At 56.5% G+C, this 18545-nt stretch overlaps 1 protein-coding gene across 1 annotated transcript in view; it reads right to left on the bottom strand.

The window, feature by feature from the left end:
- Positions 1–18545, bottom strand: part of KIF28P — a 32374-nt gene that overhangs the window by 1714 nt on the left and 12115 nt on the right. Inside the window, exons 6-21 of the mRNA XM_012731107.1 lie at positions 18274–18428; positions 15001–15112; positions 13217–13284; positions 12320–12402; positions 9689–9789; positions 9602–9626; positions 7193–7320; positions 6248–6392; positions 5386–5504; positions 5117–5224; positions 3312–3586; positions 2501–2635; positions 1230–1396; positions 983–1089; positions 525–672; positions 124–287 (exon numbers count right to left, since the gene is read on the bottom strand). Coding sequence (XP_012586561.1) covers positions 124–287; positions 525–672; positions 983–1089; positions 1230–1396; positions 2501–2635; positions 3312–3586; positions 5117–5224; positions 5386–5504; positions 6248–6392; positions 7193–7320; positions 9602–9626; positions 9689–9789; positions 12320–12402; positions 13217–13284; positions 15001–15112; positions 18274–18428 — 2040 coding nt within the window. The remainder of the gene's footprint in view (positions 1–123; positions 288–524; positions 673–982; positions 1090–1229; positions 1397–2500; positions 2636–3311; positions 3587–5116; positions 5225–5385; positions 5505–6247; positions 6393–7192; positions 7321–9601; positions 9627–9688; positions 9790–12319; positions 12403–13216; positions 13285–15000; positions 15113–18273; positions 18429–18545) is intronic.

The raw sequence follows: 18545 nt of genomic DNA, 5'->3' as shown, positions 1-18545 counted from the left end.
GCACGGGGCGCGACAGGCCTCGCGGCTCCTCTGCTGAGGCGCACGCCCGGCCCAGCTCGGGACGCGACAGACTACGTGCGTCAGGGCACAAAACTCCTGTTGCTCCGGATCCTGGCGACTTACGGGAGGTTTGTGGCGCCTCAGTGTGAGCAGCTGCCCTCGGGCCGCGCTCATGCTTTGGTAGAAGGCTTGGAGCGCCCTGGCGAGTTCCCGGTCGCAGCCGGCCTGCGCCGTGGCCATGTGCGTGGTCACCCCGCCGGCCTCCAGGGTCTCGGGAGGCCTGGGTGCTGAGGGGGAGAAGAGACCGCTTATTCGCGATTTGCTCGGGGTCTGACTACTTTGTTTCCCTTGCTGGCCTGCCACCAGCTGGGATCCCTCTAAAGATCCTGTAAGGTGGAAAAGAAGAACAAGCTGGGCCTCGCTGACGACAAGACGAGGCGCTCGTGCGAAAGCTCATTTCTTACACAAACACAGCCAAAGTGGAGGGCTGGGGAGAGGCAAACACGCCTGGAGTCGGCCCTCACCTTGCTGCCCAGAAGCAGCTCCCCCAAGGGATTCTCTGAGCCGCACGTTTTCCTCCCGGAGGGCTCTGTTGATGTTGCGAAGCAGTTCTGTCTCCTGCTCTAGGCCGAGCAGCTTCAGACTGAGTTCTGATAGCTGGTCCGATGCCATCTGCAAAACGCACGTCCACTTACCGCTGGCTTTGTCACCGGCACAGCCTCTGACACACCGCGGCTTCTACCCCGCTCTTCTGCATAAGCACCCCCGGGCGAAGCTCGGAAATGCAGTGCAATAAAATAGCCCCTACGTACTGGAAACTAAAATTTCCTTTTTCTCCCAGGATCCTGGTTACTTACAGGAATGTGATAAGCAACGTTTAAGCCCTCAAGAGACACAGGAGTCAAGGAAGGAGGTTTATTCAGGGAAGGAACATTGGCCATCCTGACACAGCTGTCATTTAATGTCACATAAATGCACACACCGGGCCGGCCTCCATCACGGCGGCCGTGTTCTCGGCGTCCACCACGATGTGGCCTTCACCTGTGACCGTGAAGTCAGCCCGAGAGCAGCCCAGCTCCACACAGCCTTCTGGAGTGCAGAGGAGACACCGTCAGAGAAAGAAGCCTCAGGGGCGCGGCCTGGTGGTGCGTGAGGAGCCGAGACCACCCGGTGCGTGGGCGAGCCCAGGGGAAGGCCCCGGGGGCGGCCCCCGGCCGCAGCGGTCCTACCTTGGAGGCCCCACAACTCGACAATGAGAGCATGTGTCTGCAAGTAATTCAGAAAATGCCGGGAGGCGTGGAAGGCCGTAAACTGGACAGTCTCTTGGATTTGGGGATTCACCGTTTTCCATACAGGCCGGGTGTACAGACTGCGTGGAAGATCATAAACTCTGTATCTGAGGAGAGAACAGAAGACGTCACGCAAAGGCACAAGGGACACGCACGTGGGCCGGGCGAGAGCCGCACGAGTGCAGCAGACGTGGCTGCACCCAGCCGCTGACACAAGTGACGTGCAACTGGCCCCGTGGCCCCACCCCTCCGTCACGCCACCGCGGGCGTGTCACTACACGGTAATGTCTGGGAAATGTCACAATACAAGTCTGGAAAAAGGAAAAGGACGCTGGCACCGCTGGCACCGTCTGCACGGATGAGCTAACACTGCTCACGCTCCCTGCGACGCGGCGGCTGTGCTCGTCCTTCCTCGTGCCTCTGTGCCGCCTCCTGGCGTCCCTCTGGCTTCGTGAGCTCAGGCACACCTGGCGCTTCGCGCGTCACAGCGGAAGCCCCTAATTCTGACTTTAAAACATTCTCCTGGGGCCTCCCTGGTGGCGCAGCGGGTTAGAGCGCAGCTCTGCAGAGCTCGGAGTTGGACCCCGGCCAGGGAGGGACCCCCAGGGGCGGCAGTCCCCTCCCGGCTCCCCGCCCTCCCCTCAGCCGTGTGCTTCGCCCATCTGCCTGTTCTGCTCCCCGCTCTGTCTCTGGGGAGTCCTCTCATCCCCTGAGCTTCTGGTCTGTACGCATACGTAAGTAAATCTTTAAAAAAAAAATTCTACTTAAAGGAGACCATTTTCTGGAAATTCTGTCTGACAATTAAAATTTCTGGGCCCTCCCTGGTGGCGTAACAGGTCAGGACGCAGCACTGCATGCCGGCTGCAGCCGCTCAGTGCTAGTTCGATCCCCGCCTGCCCCGGAGGTGACCCCAGGGCGCGGCAGACCCCTCCTGACCCGCCCGCTGCTCCCCTCTGCAGTGGACTTCGTCAGTCGGCCTGTTCTGCTCCCCATTGTCTCTGGTGAAGCCTCTCACTGCGCTTGCACCTCTGGCCTGTACCCCAGTTCTGTAAGAGTAGGTAAATAACTGCTGCTTCCTCGCTAGCAAACACATGGCGGAGGCAACCTCGTGGGGGCAGCAAACAGAACCGCCACGTTGCGGGGAGACCAGCTCCCAGCAGGGCCCCGAGGTGGGGGCCGTGCACGGCGCACGCAGAGGCCGCCCGCCGTACCCCATCTGCACACCCCGCGCTGCGTCCGCCTTTAGCCACTTGGTGCCGAGGCACTGCACGATGCGAATCTGGAAGTCCATCCTCTTGCCCAGCAGCTTCAAGGGGTCGGTGACCACGTCGTCCTCAGCGCAGGGCCTGCACAGAAGGCGTGAATACCGGTCACAGGCCTCCCTGCTCTAAGCAAGTCGGGGCCGCGAGGCCCCAGGGGTGCTGTAGACTTCTCAGGAGACGGCCACTTCCAGCGAAGGAAGGGCAGGGGGCTGCCAGCCTCGGCGCACGGTGGACCCAGAGACCCTAAGAGCCCGTGTCGTCGCCAAGGTCCGCGGGCAGCGCAGAAGGAGCTAGAGAGGCAAACGAAGACCCCAGTTCCTGCCTTGAGACGAGGGACGAAGAGACAATCAGAGCCTGTGTCAGGAAGGGGGCGCTCAACAGTCACCTCTCTGCCTCCGGCCCTTGGGCCCCTGCAGCAGGAAGGGTGGGCGGGAACCCCAAACACCTGCTTCTCGGCTGAGCGCAGATGTGGGAGCCAGCCCAGGCCTTCCAGCTCTCGCTCAAGGCTCCTCACTCCCTTGATTGCCAGGACAGTGCTGAGCTGCACCTGAGAGCGTCCACGTTCCAGGTCAGCACTTCGGCTGTCGTGGCAAAGATGGACTGGACTTGGCGTGGCCAGAGCGCGCGTGAATGCACCCACTCCTGAGCGCCCGTGGTGACACCGTCAGAGTCCCAGGCAGACCTCCTCGGGAGAACAGGGGCCTGCCGAGTGGGCTGTGGGGGGCCCCAGAATTAGGCAGAGGGGCGGGGGGATACCCACCGTCCCGTCGGGGAGCAGGGCGTTATGTGGATACACAGCACCGCCTCGTCCAGCCCGTCGCAGTTCAGAAACTCCACCTGCTCCTCCAGCTTCATGCAGTGAGCCAGGGGCTGCAGCCAGATGTGGGCGGAGCCCAGGGGCACGGCCTCCGGGGGGTCCCAGAAGGGGTCGTCCTCCAGAGCCACGCCGCCCCCTTCTCCGTCCAGGAAGCGCTGGTACAGTTCCTCCATGAGGAATTTCCTATTGATAAACTTGGCTTTTGACCAAATCCACACCTGGAAACACGAAGGTTAGGTCACCGGGGCTCGATTTCCTCCATGCTGTTGCCCTGACGGTTCCTTCTGATGCCCCCCCCCCCCCCCGCACGCGTCTGCTGCTGAACTGGGTCTCCGGGACCCACGGCCGGGTAACGTGGTCACCTCAGCATCCCCCACTGGCAGGAGGTGACTCGGAGCAGCTGGGGGCAGATGGAAAACAGCCTCTGGGCTGCGAGGAATGAAGGTCTGGGACCGAGGGGCGAGGAGAGCGGCCCTCAAAGATGTCCGTGTCCTGGTGCCCAGGACCCACGGCAAAGGCGAACCGAGGCTGTCTCTCGGCGGACATGGCAGCCAGTGGGTTGACTTGGTTTATCCAGGTGGGCGCAATAGATATGGAGAGTTGGAGGCCTCAAAAGCTGAGCAAGCAAGGAGACAGAATCCCCGCCCGGCCCCACCCCCAGAAAGCCCAGCAAGCCCCCAAGTCTTGCCTTAGCCCAGTGAGGGCCACCTGGGACCCGACAGAGCTGTGAGACAGTAAGCAGAAGCTCCAGGACAGGTGGGGGACAGATGAGGGACGGGCCTCTTTATCAACTCTGGCCACGGCCACGGAGGGAGGAGGCCAGAGGAGAAGCCACCTTCAGCGCCTCGAGCCTCACGGCCAGAAACACCACCTCGGGGGCGTTAGCAAACCACCTCGGGGGCGTTAGCACAGACGGCAGGCCAGGCCTCCAAATGGCAGGTAAAGGACGTCCTCCAGGCGCTGGAAAGATCTCACCCTGGACTACTTGCCTCAGGGAAGGGGCGCAGCATTCCCTCCTAAGGCATCACAGTGCGGAGTGCAGAGCCCGAAAGGCATCTCGGCAGTCTGTTCACTTCCCTTAAGGCCCACGAGGGGGAACTGAGAGGGGAGTCGAGGCCGGAGGCCTCTGTCTCGTGCTTGTCACGGCCTCAGGCCCCTGTCAGGTTAACATGCTGCCATCCTGCAGGTCAGGGGCTGTGCCAGTGTGTGTGTGTGGGGGGGGGGGGCTGTGCGGGTTGGGGGGGTCAGGGGGTTTGTGTGGGTCAGGGGAGGCTGGGAGGGTCGGGGGAGGCTGTCTGCTGCCCCAGAGGGGCAGTATGCATACGAGACAAGCCTAGTCTTTCTGTCAAAGGAAAGTGTCCAAGTTCCCAGGCAGGACCGTCCCGACAGGGCCGAGCCGGACAGGGGCGGGCCAGCCGAGTCCCGCGCAGTGTTCTGCAGGGCCTTGGAGGCGCCTTCATCGAGGTGGGGTTCCCTGACTGGGCAGCGCGTGGAGCCCCAGCACACGTCTGCCCTCGGGTACACTTCTGGGTCCTTCAGGCTAAGAAGCTGCAGGTGCCCGAGGCTGCTGGTCAGGCGGAGCAGAGAATGTGGCCTGGGCGGGAGGCCAGGCAGGGCCGGAGCAGCGTCCCCGTCCGTCAAGTCTGTCCCCGAGTCCCAGCTCACACGTGGGACAGGAAGCCCCCCTCTGCGGGGTTTCCAAAACTGAGGACCCCTGTGCGGCTCGTACCCCGCAGAGGGAGCCTCACCGCGTGAGTCACCTGGTGGGTGACCTTCACCATCACCTCCTTTTGCAGGTCACACCCCCTGGAATCTGACGACGCCAAGTTCTTCACCTTCAATTCCAATTTAAGTCCCTGGAGGAGAAACACTTGTCATTAAATAATCCTACACCTGTCAGCCTGTTACGTCGGCATTTCTTTCTCGTCCTCTCCAAACGCTGGCTTTTTAAACAGATTTATTTATGCACAAGAACTGGGGTCCTGGCCAGCGGTCACCAGGGAGGGCCCAACTTTACCTTCTTCAGCTCGTCGCTCATCTGATTTGCTTCTGCCACCAGCGGCATCAGTTTGATGTAGTCCTGGAACACGGCCAGGACACTGGGTTCTGCTCGCCCATCGCCTTTGCTCACGGCACCTGGGGAAACGGGCTGCAGAGTCAGTCACCTGCTCGGGGTGATACCACGATCTAGGGGGGCACATGAGCAGCTACGTAAGTGCAATCAGGCAGTGGGACTTTCCTGTTTTTCCTCTAATGACAGGCTTATGACTTTCACATGCAGTCATCCTGAGGCATAATGGGATGGGAGATGAAGAAACAAACAGGAAACTACTAGAATAGAACGTCTTCCAGTGCATGCAGAAGAAAGTCTCCAGCTCGCAAGAGTCAGAATAATTAATCCACACGGGTGGCTAAAAATGTGACGAGCTGTCGATACCAACAAGGCCCTGTCTCTCCCCGCAAAGTGTCATTAAAAAGACAGGACTCGGCCCTCCCTGGTGGCACAGCGGGTGAGGCCGCAGCACTGTAGCCGCTCCATGCGTGCCAGTCCGGTCCCCGCCCCGGAGGTGACCACAGGGCGCGGCAGACCCCTCCTGACCCGCCCACTGCTCCCCTCAGCACTGTGCTTCGTCCATCTGCCTGTTCTGCTCCCCGCTCTGTCTCTGGTGGGTCCTCTCACCCCCCCATCTCTGGCCTGTACCCCAGTTCCGTGTGCCTAAATCAATGAATCTTTAAGAAAACAACAAACGCTTGGCCCACGTGAGACCCTACTCCAACCCCCTGGACGGGCCTGGGCACAACAGGTCATCCTTGAGGCGGGGCCGTGCTGAGAGCGGCTTTCGCATCTGCGCAGCGAGTCGGGGCCCAGAGCTGCTTACCCAGCTTATGCACACTCACGCCCTCCGCGGCCGCCCTCTCCTGCTGGAAGAAGTCATAGTCGAACCTGCTCAAGTCCTCGCCGCCGCGCTCGGAAGGAAATCCGACGTAGAGGTAGGCGCTGCTGGACCCCAGGATGATGCGGTCCTGGGAGGAGACTCTGGACTCAGGCCGCCCCCCAGGGGGCCCCGAGGTGGGTGCTCAGGGGAGAGCCGCGCTGAGAGGGGGTCGGGCCTGGCTTTGGGCGCCTGCTGTCTCTTAGTCCTCCCGCTGTCCCTCCGCCCAGCCGGCGCACTGACCCCTCGGGCCCTGGGTGCAGCGGGGCCAGAGACCCGTCCCCTCTGCAGGAGCCGCAGTGAGGAGGCCGCGTAGCTTGGAGGGGCCCACGCAGGTCAGGGTGCACAGGGAGGGGCCTGGCTGCCCAGGGCCAGAGGGCTTCCTCAGGGGTGCGCTACTGAGCTGAAACACCCAGTGTGGAAAGTTCTGGAGCGGCAGGGGAGGCTGCTTCGAGTGACTAAGAGATCGGGTGGGTGTTCTGAAAGGGAGCTCACTGAAGGGTGGCAGGAGGGGGCGCCGACCCGATTTGCTGGTCTAGCAGACGCTGGAGAGAGGTGGACTTCAGGGAGGCCAGAACGGCCCCGGCTGAGGTGGCAGGAAGGGGGTGGTGGGGCCTGTGTTTGCAGGGTGCGGTGCCCATAAAATGACACAGCGTCAGAGGTGGGTGGGACCTTGGCGTGCCCTGGCTCGCCCTCTCGCCAGGTCCCAGGCAGGCAGTGCCGTGCCCAGGAACACTGGCGGTGATGAGAGCGGCCTCCCCCCCGCACAGCGGTGACTCTCCCTAGAGCCCCCCGGCAGCAGAGGGGTACGGTGGCCGCACCCCGCCCCGCCGGGCTTCACTCCCGCTCTCTCCTAGACTTAGGAAGTTACGCGCCAGCAGGAAAGTTTACCAGATGCTGCAGCTTGGTCGTGGTCGCGACGGGCACCCCGTTGACAGCCACTTTGCACCCGCTGTGTGGCGTGACAGTCACTTGGCCATCCGAATTTGTGAAGGTCACGTGTGTATCTGAAATTCTAAAAGGACACCGCATGTGCACGGCCAGATAACCCGCGACTTTGGTCAACAGGCTTCGTTGCTCTTTCTCATTCACCCAGTCGAGATCTGCAGCTGCTGAGAAGTGGCCAGAAGCCTTCGCCCGGGCTGGTGTGTGGCCCGAGTGGGCCACCCCTGAGTGAGGTACTGGGCAGGGGTCCCAGCGACTTCAGAGCGACTTCAGAGCCCACAGGCCGGTCGGAATGAGCGGATGGGGAATTGAAGAATAAAAGGTATGTCAGAGGAGACACGTGGGAGCGGGGTCAGGGGCGAGCTTTATGTATCCGGAGAGCTGCGCATCTCTTTCTGGGTCTTGGGTCCGCAGATTCAAGCTCTCTCGGGCTTGGGGCCAGACGTGAGCAGTATCAGCCTGGATGGCCCTAGCCATCGTCTGAATGTCATGGATGGCCAGTTCCCTAACTGTTCTAGAATGTTCTGGAGGTTGAAAGGCATCACCCCTAGCGCTGTCTGCGTGCGGTCTAGGATCCCCGTGGCATTACTCTTCATCTCAATATATCTGGAGCTCAGCCATTTACAGGCCCACTTTTTGGACTGAGGGTCTTCACGGGAAGGGTCCGGAAAGCGAGAGGAGGGAAAGAAGAAGCAGAGAGGGCGTCTGGAAGCCGGCAGTGCAGGGCCCCAGTGGACCCTAAATCCACTCTGGGCCCTCCCCTCCCACTGCCATAGTCACTGTCCAGCCTGCATTAAAAAACAAAAAAATGGCCCTCCCTGGTGGCACAGCGGGTTAAAGCACAGCACTGAGAAGCTAAAGACGCTTCCGCATGAGTTCGATTCCCGCCTGCCCCGGAGGTGACCCACAGGGCACAGCAGACCTCCCCTGACCCGCCCGCTGCTCCCCTCAGCAGTGTACTTCGTTGATCTGCCTGTTTTGTTCCCCACTCTGTCTCTGGTGAAGCCTCTCACCGCCCCGAGCCTCTGGCCTGTACCCCAGTTCTGTATGTACAAATAAATAAATCTTAAAAAAAAAAAAATACTGGGGGTGGGGGAGATGTTGGAAACCCCTAAAGCGTGAAGTGTGGAGGCAAGGAGGATGCCAGGGTCGTGGCCAGAAGTCTGGTCAGCGGGGCCTGACGGACCGGCTGATGTCCTTGTATCAGCAAAGCCAAGCTGGAGAAAGAAAGCAGCTTAGGCTGGAGAACCGGGCGGCTGTGAGGCGAACTCGGCGGTGACGGCAGAACACCAAGAGGTCAGAGGATGAGTCACTGTCTTGTAACCAACCCTGCATCTGTCTCAAGAGCAATGAGCCACCCCAGGCACTCGGGGCGTTTGAGCCACGGAGCCCTGCGTCCCGGGTCCCGCTTCTCTTAAACTCTACCTAGTTCCTGTCAGTCTCCCCACCCCTCTTTCTCTCAGCCCTGTTTGCTGGTTCCGCACCGCCCCGTCTCGGCTGTGGCCTTGGCTTGTGGGGGCAGCTGAGACCCTGGGCAAGCTGGTCCCTCACCGCCCGCCCACATCTGGCCCCTCATATGTGTTTGGATCTCTGGACTAAAGACCCCTCGGTAAATAAATAAAATAAATCTTTTTTTTTTTTTTAAAGAAGGGATTCAGTGAGAGAGGGAAAGCCTCCCCGAAGCCTCCCTCTGCGTGTGTCAGCTGGTCACTGCTCTTGGGAGTGACCTGCGTGGCTGCCCCCAAGGCCGGCAGGTGGATTCTGAGAACTCCCCCAGGGACAGAGACAGAGACGGCGCAGAGAGGCGCCTGCCCTTACCCCAGGCCCTGGAGAGTGATGGCATTTGCAGCAGCCCGGCCAGCATCACTCGAGCCTGGGGAAATAAGACCATTTCTTACCAATTCTTGTCGCCTGGACCTGAATAAGCCCGCAGACCCGGCGGTGGGAGCGCTGGTTCTTCACCAGGGTGAGGCGCAGGGGTCCTCCCACTGCCCTGCCGCTGGAGCCGCCAGTTTGGGGGCGCCGTTGTTTCACCGTCGCCTTTCTGGCCAGACTCCTAACTTCAATAAAGTGCAGCCTTTCTTCCCGGGGGCTCTGGGGGGAGGACGCGCTGCGAGTGGCCGCGGGGCGCCCGACGCCGGACAAGGAAGGGTCAGGGGTGGGAACCGTCTGGGCCAGGCTGCCCCTGAGGACGCGGCCGCCCCACCGCAGGCTGACCCGTGTGTGGGGTTCGCCCGGGCTTTAAACGAAGGAAATTCGGGCAGTGTACAGCGCGTGCGGACGTGAGGACCTGGCACCCCACTCCCCGAGGCGCCCACAGCGCCCGGAGTCAGGACGGGGCGTCCTGAGGGCCGCGGGCTGCGGTCGGGGGAGGCCGGGGCTCGTTCGCTGCTGGCTCAGCGCTGGCCCCCGCGTGGATGAGCCATGGAAAAGGAAGCAGGCGGCGGGCCGGGGCCGCGTACCCGCGCGGATGACGAACCGGAGAGCCCCGGAGAGCTGCGCGTCCTCGTTGACGTTGCGCAGGTGAGGGCAGGTCCGCAGCAGCCGCCGCTCCTGCGGGCACACAGAGGCCGTCGCCCGCAGCGCCCGGCAGAGGCCCTCCCCGGCCCTGCTCCCGCGGACCGTCCCCCCGCAAACTGACCAGCGACGCGAGCCCGGCGCGGCAGGGGCCAGTGGGGCGCGGGAGCGCATCCGTGCGCCCCTGGACCGGCGCGGGGGCCCCTCCCGCCTCCTCAGCTGCCCCTGCAGGATCCCTCCTTCCCGACTTCTCCCCGAACATTCGCTTGCAGGTCCCGGGGCCCCCAGCAGCCTGGGTTCCCCACGCTGGCGCCTCGCGCACCCCGCCAAGCCCGCAACCGCCTCCCATTCGCCCCAAGTCCGGCGGGCCAGCGCACGGCCACTCCAGTCGGGGGCAGACGGCGGCCGCGGCAGCGCCCCCTCCCGGCCACCCACGGCACTGCGCCCTGCCCGGCGCGCGGCCGCCCGGACCTGGCCCGGCTCAGCCCGGCCAGAAGAAGCGGTCAGGCAGCAGGGAAGCGCGGAGGAAGAGGGGACAGACAGGAAGCTCTAGGCGGATTTCTCTGATGCAAAACACGATGAAAAGTAAACTAAAATATGCTGGAAGACAGTGAAAGATAAGAAATAAATTAAAAGAAGACGAAGGAAGGCCGCCAACGCCTCCAGTAGCGACTGCCCACGTGGAACACAAAATGGCCCCTGTGTCTGACTCCCGCTTGACCCCGCAGCCAAGGCCCAGCCCACTGTCCCTTGCATGCAATTGCTGCTTGAAGGGCATTTCGGGCTGCTGCATGTGTCCCTGCTACGCCCCCCCAATCCTTGCACCCCCAATCCTTGCACCCGAGGTGGCTGGTCCCTGCTCCTGAGCCGCCCTCCCCCGTCCGCGCCCCCTGCCTGGTCTCTCGTCTTTCCAGGCTCACTGAGCTGCTCAGCAGCCACACTGGCCTCCCCCACTCCCAGCCAGCCCGCCGCTAGCCCCGACCCTGCGGCTGTCCAGGTCTTTCGCCTGGCGGACACCGCGGTGGGGCCGGGCGGCCGGAGCCGAGAGGGCAGCAAGCCCCGCGGCAGCCCGCTCAGTATGGGCTGGCAGCGAGCGGCAGGTAGCCCAGGTCAGGCTCACACCGTGCAGTCCCGGAGGGAAACCACGCGCCGTCGGGCCTGCCAGGGCCTCGCCCGCGAAGCCTTGATTCTGGCCCCGGCTGCTCCACGGTGCGCACCCCGGCCCCTCTGCGTGGGGCCCCCTCACGTCGGCTGTTCCCTCGCGCCTCCCCCAACAACTGTACCATTCGCGCCGTGTCGCATGCCCACACCGCACTTGGCCGCCAAAAGCCCTCACCCCGACGACCCAGCTCACCCCAGGCCCCAGCCGAGGCGCCGCCTGCCCGGCCCGCGCGCTGCAGGGACAGCCGCTCACCTGGGCCATGGCCGCGCACTGGTGCTGCCACTCTCTCCGCGCCCGCTCCAGCTGGTGCCCCCAGAAGGTCTGGGCAGCGTGAGGCCCCCGCCCGTGCTGTGGCAGCCCGCAGGCCGGGTGCTCTAGGAGGAGGGGCGCATCACGCCAGTGTGCAGGGCGCCCCAATAACTACGATGCATCCACTGCACTGACCCCGAGCGCGGAGACAGGGCTGCACTTAAGGCGAAAGACAGGGGCGAAGGCTGGTGAGCAGCGGCGGCACGCGCCATTCCGGAGGAGCTAGCCATGGTGATGCCACGGTGATGCCACGGTGATGCCGCGGGGGCCGCGGGGGCTGACGCTCAGCGTGTTTTGCGCGCAGGCTGAGCGCGCAGTGGGGTTGGGGAGGAATCGCAGACTCCTGCTGCAGTAGTTTCACTGGGTCTGCAGGCCGCTGCGCGTGTGAGCATTGAGGAGGAGATACGGCAGGCTGGTCCCCAGCTGCCAGCCCAAGGTTGGCTCCTGCAGAGACCCCCACCGGCCAGTGCCATGCTGGAGCAGGCGGCCCCACCTTCACTCAGGAAGGGCTTTGTTGAAGCTGAGGCCGCAGGGGGCCAGGAGGGAAGCCTAAGCTGGGCCTGGGGGGCCAGGGGGCCCGTGGGTGCTGTCGCCATCCAGGCAGCTTGTGTCTGTCTGTGCATGCCTGGCCGGGCTGCATCTGGGCCCCAGAGTGCTGCCAGTGTTTCTGGGGAGAGCACCCCCGGGTGGGGGCGGGCAGGTGACCATGGGCCACACTGTGAAAATGCCCAGAGCACAAGGGCTCGGAGCGTTTTGCTATTGTTTGGAGACTGAATACCGTAATCAGTGTTAATCAGCTGCGTTTACAGCTTCCACCCGCCCTTTCTAATCATCGGGGCACACAAAATCGGAGGCCTCGGGCCACACCGACAGCCCAGCAGAGGCCTCAGAGAACTGGCTCTTGGTGGTTCCTCGGAAGGGCCGCGGGGCCTCTAAGAACCACCACTCCTGGGGGTTGTGCGCCGGTCTGGTGATGCCCAGTCATGGGGCCGCCCAGCCACCGCCGGCCCGCGCCCCTCCTGCTGCGGGCTGGCCTCACGCTGAGTCCTGACTCCGTTTACCTGCCTCGCTGGCGTGTCCACATCCGAGCAGTAGCGTGTTCTCTGCCCTTGACTGTCTCCTCAGGGTGGAGGTGTTGACCACGGCTTTGTTCTGGATCTTTTTAGCCCTTTTCATGTGCAGAGATGAACACGCACTCAGGCCCTTGCCCCCCCCCCCAAGGATAACCTGCGTTGTGGGCCGGCCTGGCCACCAGGCCCCGGGTCGCAGAACCCCGCTCGCCCTATTCTCTACCCGGGACCCACGCGACAAGGGGGGGCGTGAGGGGCCGGCTCCTCGGCAGCCACGTGCCGGGGTTCCCGGAACTGAGCCAGCGGGACTGGCCTGTGGCTTCCCTGGGGTCTGAGCCCTCGGGCGGGCGGCCTCTCCCTGCTGGCCGCAGGTGACAGGCTGGGGTGTGGGGGTATGAGGGTGTGGGGAGGGAAGAGGAGGGGTGGAGAGTGGAGTGGGGGGTCAGGGTCAATTCTCGCTCCACTTACTTGTCCGAGTCCTGCTCACTCCTCTCTACAAATCCTTCCCGTCTGCCTTCCCGTGCACCCCACCCACAGTGCCAACCCACCAAGCGGGGATAGAAGATCAGGAGAGTTTGCAGGTTTAGAATTTAGAACACAGTGGGCCCGCCCTGGTGGCACAACACGTTAGGACGCAGCACTGTAAGCTACTTGCAGCCGCTTCAATGCAGAGTTGGATCCCCGCCTGCCCCGGAGTGACCACAGGGCGCGGCAGACCTCTCCTGACCCGCCCGCTGCTCCCCTCAGCAGTGGGCTTCGTCCATCTGCCTGTTCTGCTCCCCGCTCTGTCCCTGGTGAAGCCTCTCACCGCCCCTGCCCCTCTGGCCTGTACCCCAGTTCTGTATGCACAAATAAATCAATCTAAAAAAAAAAAGGAAGTTAGAACACGGTGATAAATGTTCATGCAGGTACCTTTCAGCGTATCTTAACGTTGATAAAGTTTCCTCGTAGCAGATGTCAGCCGGGCTTATGGCTGCTAGCTGCAAAACAAAGCTCCTGTCAGATTTTGTTTTTTATGCAGGGGTTGGCTGAACAACTAACTTCTGTGTATCCTTGTAGGTTACAGTATTACACAAACTTTATAACTCAGAACTTCAAGACTTAAAAAAATAGCAGGCCAGATAACAGCCGTCAGAGCTGGACTTGAACCCGGTCTGGACAGACCCTTCACCCCCGGCTGCTGGGGGGCACTGTGCTGCCAGGCTTGGATACCCCGCAGATTCACGCGGGGGTTAGATGACAACGGGATCTTAGCGTCGCAGAGACCGGGTAAAGTGGCTCGTGACTGGGTAGCCACTGATTTTAGGTCTGCTTATTGATTTGGGATTATTCTAGAGTTGAAATGAGAACACATAGCTGTTGGTGAAGGGAGGGGGTGGAGGGGTGGGCAGATCGGGGTCTGAGGGGGGGTGGGCAGGATCCCCAGGGTCAACCTGAGGGGCCAGCACTGCCCGCATGCCAGTGAGTGACCTCAGAGCCCGAGGCCACAGTGCAGAGCACGAGAGTCCACTGAGCAGTCTGTTACTGTTTACCTGGACAGCCTCTAAAACATGCTCAAGTCTGTCAACTCATCTGGCTGCCACAGCGACATCTGCAGTGGGTATTAAACTCTCCACTTTGGAAAGGAGGAAATGTGGTTTTAGGAAAATTGTGCTGAGCCTGGAATTGGAGTCAGAGAGAGTCTAGAGCTTGGAAACTGCTCTTGTGAAAGATGTCTCTTGAGATGATTCAATGGCCACCCCCAGCCCACCCCCAAACAGCACAGAGTTCCCGTCAGCTCATGCAATGCCTGGGATAGGTCCTGCCAGGACACCCAAGTCCGCCTCTCTCGGGCAATATTGCTCGGGCCCGTGAGATCTGACTCTGGTCCCCCATGCTTAGGGCACTGAGGAGCCTTATTGGCTCCAGGTTCTGACAACCAAAAACCTTTCAAATGAAACAGTTAAAAACAGCTGGTAAGATGACACTAAAGAGCAGAGGCCCCTAACTTTAACCCATGTCACATGGTTGCCACTCAGCGACATTCAGAAATAAGTCTGAGATGACAGGACTCAGTTCCTCTCCAGGCTGGTAACCTGCTTGGTGTCCGACTGTCAAACTGCTTTCAGGCTTGCAGGGAATGACTGCTGATTTCGTTATTACAGGACAGGGCCTCCCTGGTGGCGCAACGGGTTGAAGTGCAGCACTATGAAGCTGCCCAAGGCCACTGCAGCACGAGTTCGATCCCTGCCCCGGAGGTGACCCACAGGGCGCGGCAGACCTCTCCTGCCTCCCCGCTGCTCCCCTCAGCACGTATTTCAGTATATCTGCCTGTTCTGCTCCCCACTCTGTCTCTGGTGGGTTCTCTCACCCCTCCCCCACACCTCTGGCCTGTGCCCAGCATAAATAAATAAATCTTAAAAATATATATATATAACATTTGAGTGTGACTTCTGAAATTGCTTCTGTTTGGTTCTGATAATAACAGTAACCTCACTTCCTTGTAGAGATCCTGAACAGTACAGAATTTTAAAAATTAAAATTGGCAATATCAAAACTTTGAATGATGCAGGTGGGGAGGCTCAGGTCCACAGATAATAGAGAAGAATGTGCTGTAAGTGCCAAGGGCTGTATCCGTGGCATGCTGAGAATGATTTTAAAACAATAAAATAACAGTAGCTGATTTCGTTTAAGCTCTTGTAAGAAAGGCACTTTACCAAAGCAGTTCTGCTGTTCCCGCCCAGAGCCGACTGGAGCAGCTTGGTCAGGACAGAGTCCCTGTAAGGAATGTGCAACACTGTCTTCCCTGTGGCTGCCTCAGCCAGAGCACTGCATGAGAAAGAAAATGCAAAGTGAAAATGTAAGAGAATGTAGAAAGAAGAAATCTGCTTCTCTGGGGAGAAGTCTGAAATTCCCCTCTAGCCTCCTTTTTACCCCCTACACCTGAGATAGCTCCAAATCATGTCCCAAAGCTGAGGTGCTTTCTGCAGAAAAAGATACCATGGTTACAGCATCTGAGTATATATGAGAAGTCTCAGCCCCAGCCCCCTCCAGGAGACCACAAAGAAGGTGCTGGCGTTAAGGAGAGAGGGGGAAGGAGGAAATGCCTTTGAGAAATGATAATCAGAGACATCTGATATCAAAGTAATTTGTTAATTTGAAAAAGAAGCAAGGCGATTTTCTATAAAGAAGTAAATGTCTAAACACCACAGTCAGGTTTAACGGCAAATTAGACACAGCTGTAACAGCGATGAGCCCTAGACAGTTGAAAAGAAATCATCCCGGCAGCAACCTGGAGACATACAGGTGAGACACAAGAAAGGAAGGTGAAGGGCCGCAGACAACGGAGTGAGGTGCGAATAGTCAGATAGGAGAAGGGAGGTGGGTGGGCACAGAGGGCAGGGTCAACATGTGGAGAGAGTCACTGAAAATTTTCAGTATCGATGAAACTCTAAACACAAGCTGTGAGGTCAAGGGATTGGAAGCAGTAAACATAAAAACAAAAAACATTCAAAAGCAACATAATGAAATTCGGGAACATTAAGAGAGAAGGTGGTGGAGGAGGGAGAGAGGGAAGAGGAAAAGCTTAAAAGCAGGCAGGACAGAAAGACCAGTTACTGCAAGGGATTAGCAATTAGAACAATAGTGGACAGCTGGAGAAGACAGCCGGCCTCTTCCATGAGCTGAACTGAAATGCTGCCCGTCTAAAATCATATACTCAGCAAAAGTACCTCTCAAGAATGAGATGAAACAAAATATTTCACCAAAACAAAAACTGAACATTTGTTATCTTCAGATTATCACTAAAGAAAATACTAGAGAATATATTAAACCTCACGGCAAATGATCTTAGATAATAACTCTGAGGTTTAAGAAATAATAAAAATAGCAAAAAAGATAAATTGTGGGTGAACTGTGAGATAAAATAAAGATAATACTATCTTTTAGGGTTAGAGCGTAGAATTAAAATGCATATCAACATTTATATAAGTAGGATATAGATTCTTGTATTATCCAGGAAGAAGGTATTTTCTATAAAAGGAAATATAGGGAGGGAAATAATGGAAAAACATGCCTTCGTGTTACACACAGAAATCAGGAACTTGTATAATACAGGTACATATTTTTCTGATTGATTTTCTTAAATGAGACACATACCAAAAAAGTACAAAACAAACTATATCTCTGCTCATAAACAGACTCCTTAAAGAACATGAAAAGATAAGACACTAACTGGAACAAGTTTTATGATACATATACCTGAAGACAGAATAATAATAAAAAATATGTAAAGAATGTCTAAATTAATGTCTAAGTTAATGAGTTAAATGTCTAATTAATAAAAAGGACTCAATAAAGTAATGGGGAAACATAAGAACAGATACTTCAAGAGAAAACATTGGTATTAGTAGAGCAAATGATGCTTAAACTTGTTAGTAACCAAGAATAGCAAGGCCATATTAAAATAATTTATACTCATTTAATTAGTAGAAATCAAGAAATCTAACAATACCAAATCTTAGAAAGAATATGGACCAGTGGGATATCTTATACAATGCTGCTAAAAATGTAAATTGGTACAACCACTTTGAAAAACAATTTCTTATATTGAAAAGTTCGGTTTTTGCACACAGAGATGTGTAGCTATATATTTGTATGAACAACTCTAGTTCTTTGCACTCAAAAGAAACTTCAATATATTGATACCCAGTGACTTGTACAAGAATGTTCATAATAGTATTGTTTGTTACAGAAAAAAAAACAACAACCTGGAAACAAAAGGTCAATCACAGGGAATGCTAAATAAATTGCAATACATTCCCACAGAGGAATAGAGCCATGCATCACTTAGTGAGAGGGATGTGTTCTAAGAAATGCATCTGTATGTGATTTCACTTTTGTGCTAACATCATAGAGTATAATTAAACAAACCTAAGTGATACAGCCTATTATCCATCTAGATATAAGATAGAGACCTATAGCTATACCATTGTATCTACAAGTTGTCATCATTAAGGGCTGCATGCTGTGCTACATAATAAGAAAAAAGAAGTGACAACTGGCAACAGCATGAAAAACTATCATAAAACAATGTTGAGTGAAAGAACACAAAGTAAATTAACTATAGTCACACATAACATAGATAGGTATTGTTAATAATTTTGAGTCTAAAATCACATCCTAGCAATTCTACTCCTGGGCATACACATACTTGAGGAATGAGTAATTAATATCCCCTAAAGTGTATGTACAAAAGAATGTTCATAGAAAAGTTATTTATTAATACTTTATAATAGTCCAAAGCCAGAAACAAGTTAAATGTCCATCAATAGGAGAATGGGTAACTTATGGTATATTCCTTTGATGGAATATTATAAAGCGATGAAAAAGAACGGCAAGTTGCTACAAGAAATAACATGGCTTAGTCTCATGGTGCTAATCCTTAGTGAAATAAACCAAGTACAGAAGACAATGACTCATATAAATGATTACATTTATAGGAAAAATTCATACAGGTAGGTAAAACCAATATTTGGTGACAAATTCAACTTTGCCTAGTGGAAGTAAAAGCTAGGGGTGGGGTATGAGGAAGCTTTCTGGATTTTAGAAATGTTCTATGTCCTGATCTGGGAGACAATTACATAGATATACCCACATGTAAAAATTCATTGAGCTGAGCATTTAAGATCTATGTACTTTTATGGATGTAATTTATACTTTAATGATTTAAGAAAAAGATCCAGAAGAAAATGCAATATTTTACAATTTTTATAAAATTAAAAAATGAGTGTCACTAAATTATAATACTAACAAACAATCACACAAGAAAGGATGAAAATAAGACAAAAGAAGGGAGGGAGACAGAAAGAATGAAAGGAGGGAGCGATACCAAGACAAGGAGAGAGAATAAATATAAAATACAAGATGGCAGTTACCCCCTGGGGAACACAGTCATGAATGGCACAGATATCTATCCACTGATTACTCGCCTGATAACATTTCCTAAGTTGGTTAAACTCAGGTTAACTCGTGATCCTTCCCGCAGTCTGTCTCCTTCGGATCCTGAAGATTTCTGCCGCTCACTGCCTGCTAAATCCACCAAATTAATACTGGATTGCTTGGTGAAGTCTCTGTCTAGGAAAACCTACAGAAAAGCGCCCCAAGTCATGTTATTAAAGAGGTAGCAGATTACAAATGAAATGCACCTGGTTACATTTTTAAATTTTTCTTCTAATTTATTTCACACACACACACACACACA

Source organism: Condylura cristata, unplaced genomic scaffold, assembly GCF_000260355.1.
Source record: "Condylura cristata isolate star-nosed mole 26May11 unplaced genomic scaffold, ConCri1.0 scaffold00029, whole genome shotgun sequence".
In the NCBI taxonomy this organism is placed as follows: Eukaryota; Metazoa; Chordata; class Mammalia; order Eulipotyphla; family Talpidae; genus Condylura; species Condylura cristata.
The sequence above is the reverse complement of the archived record's forward strand: the minus strand, read 5'-3'. Positions and strand labels throughout refer to the sequence as shown.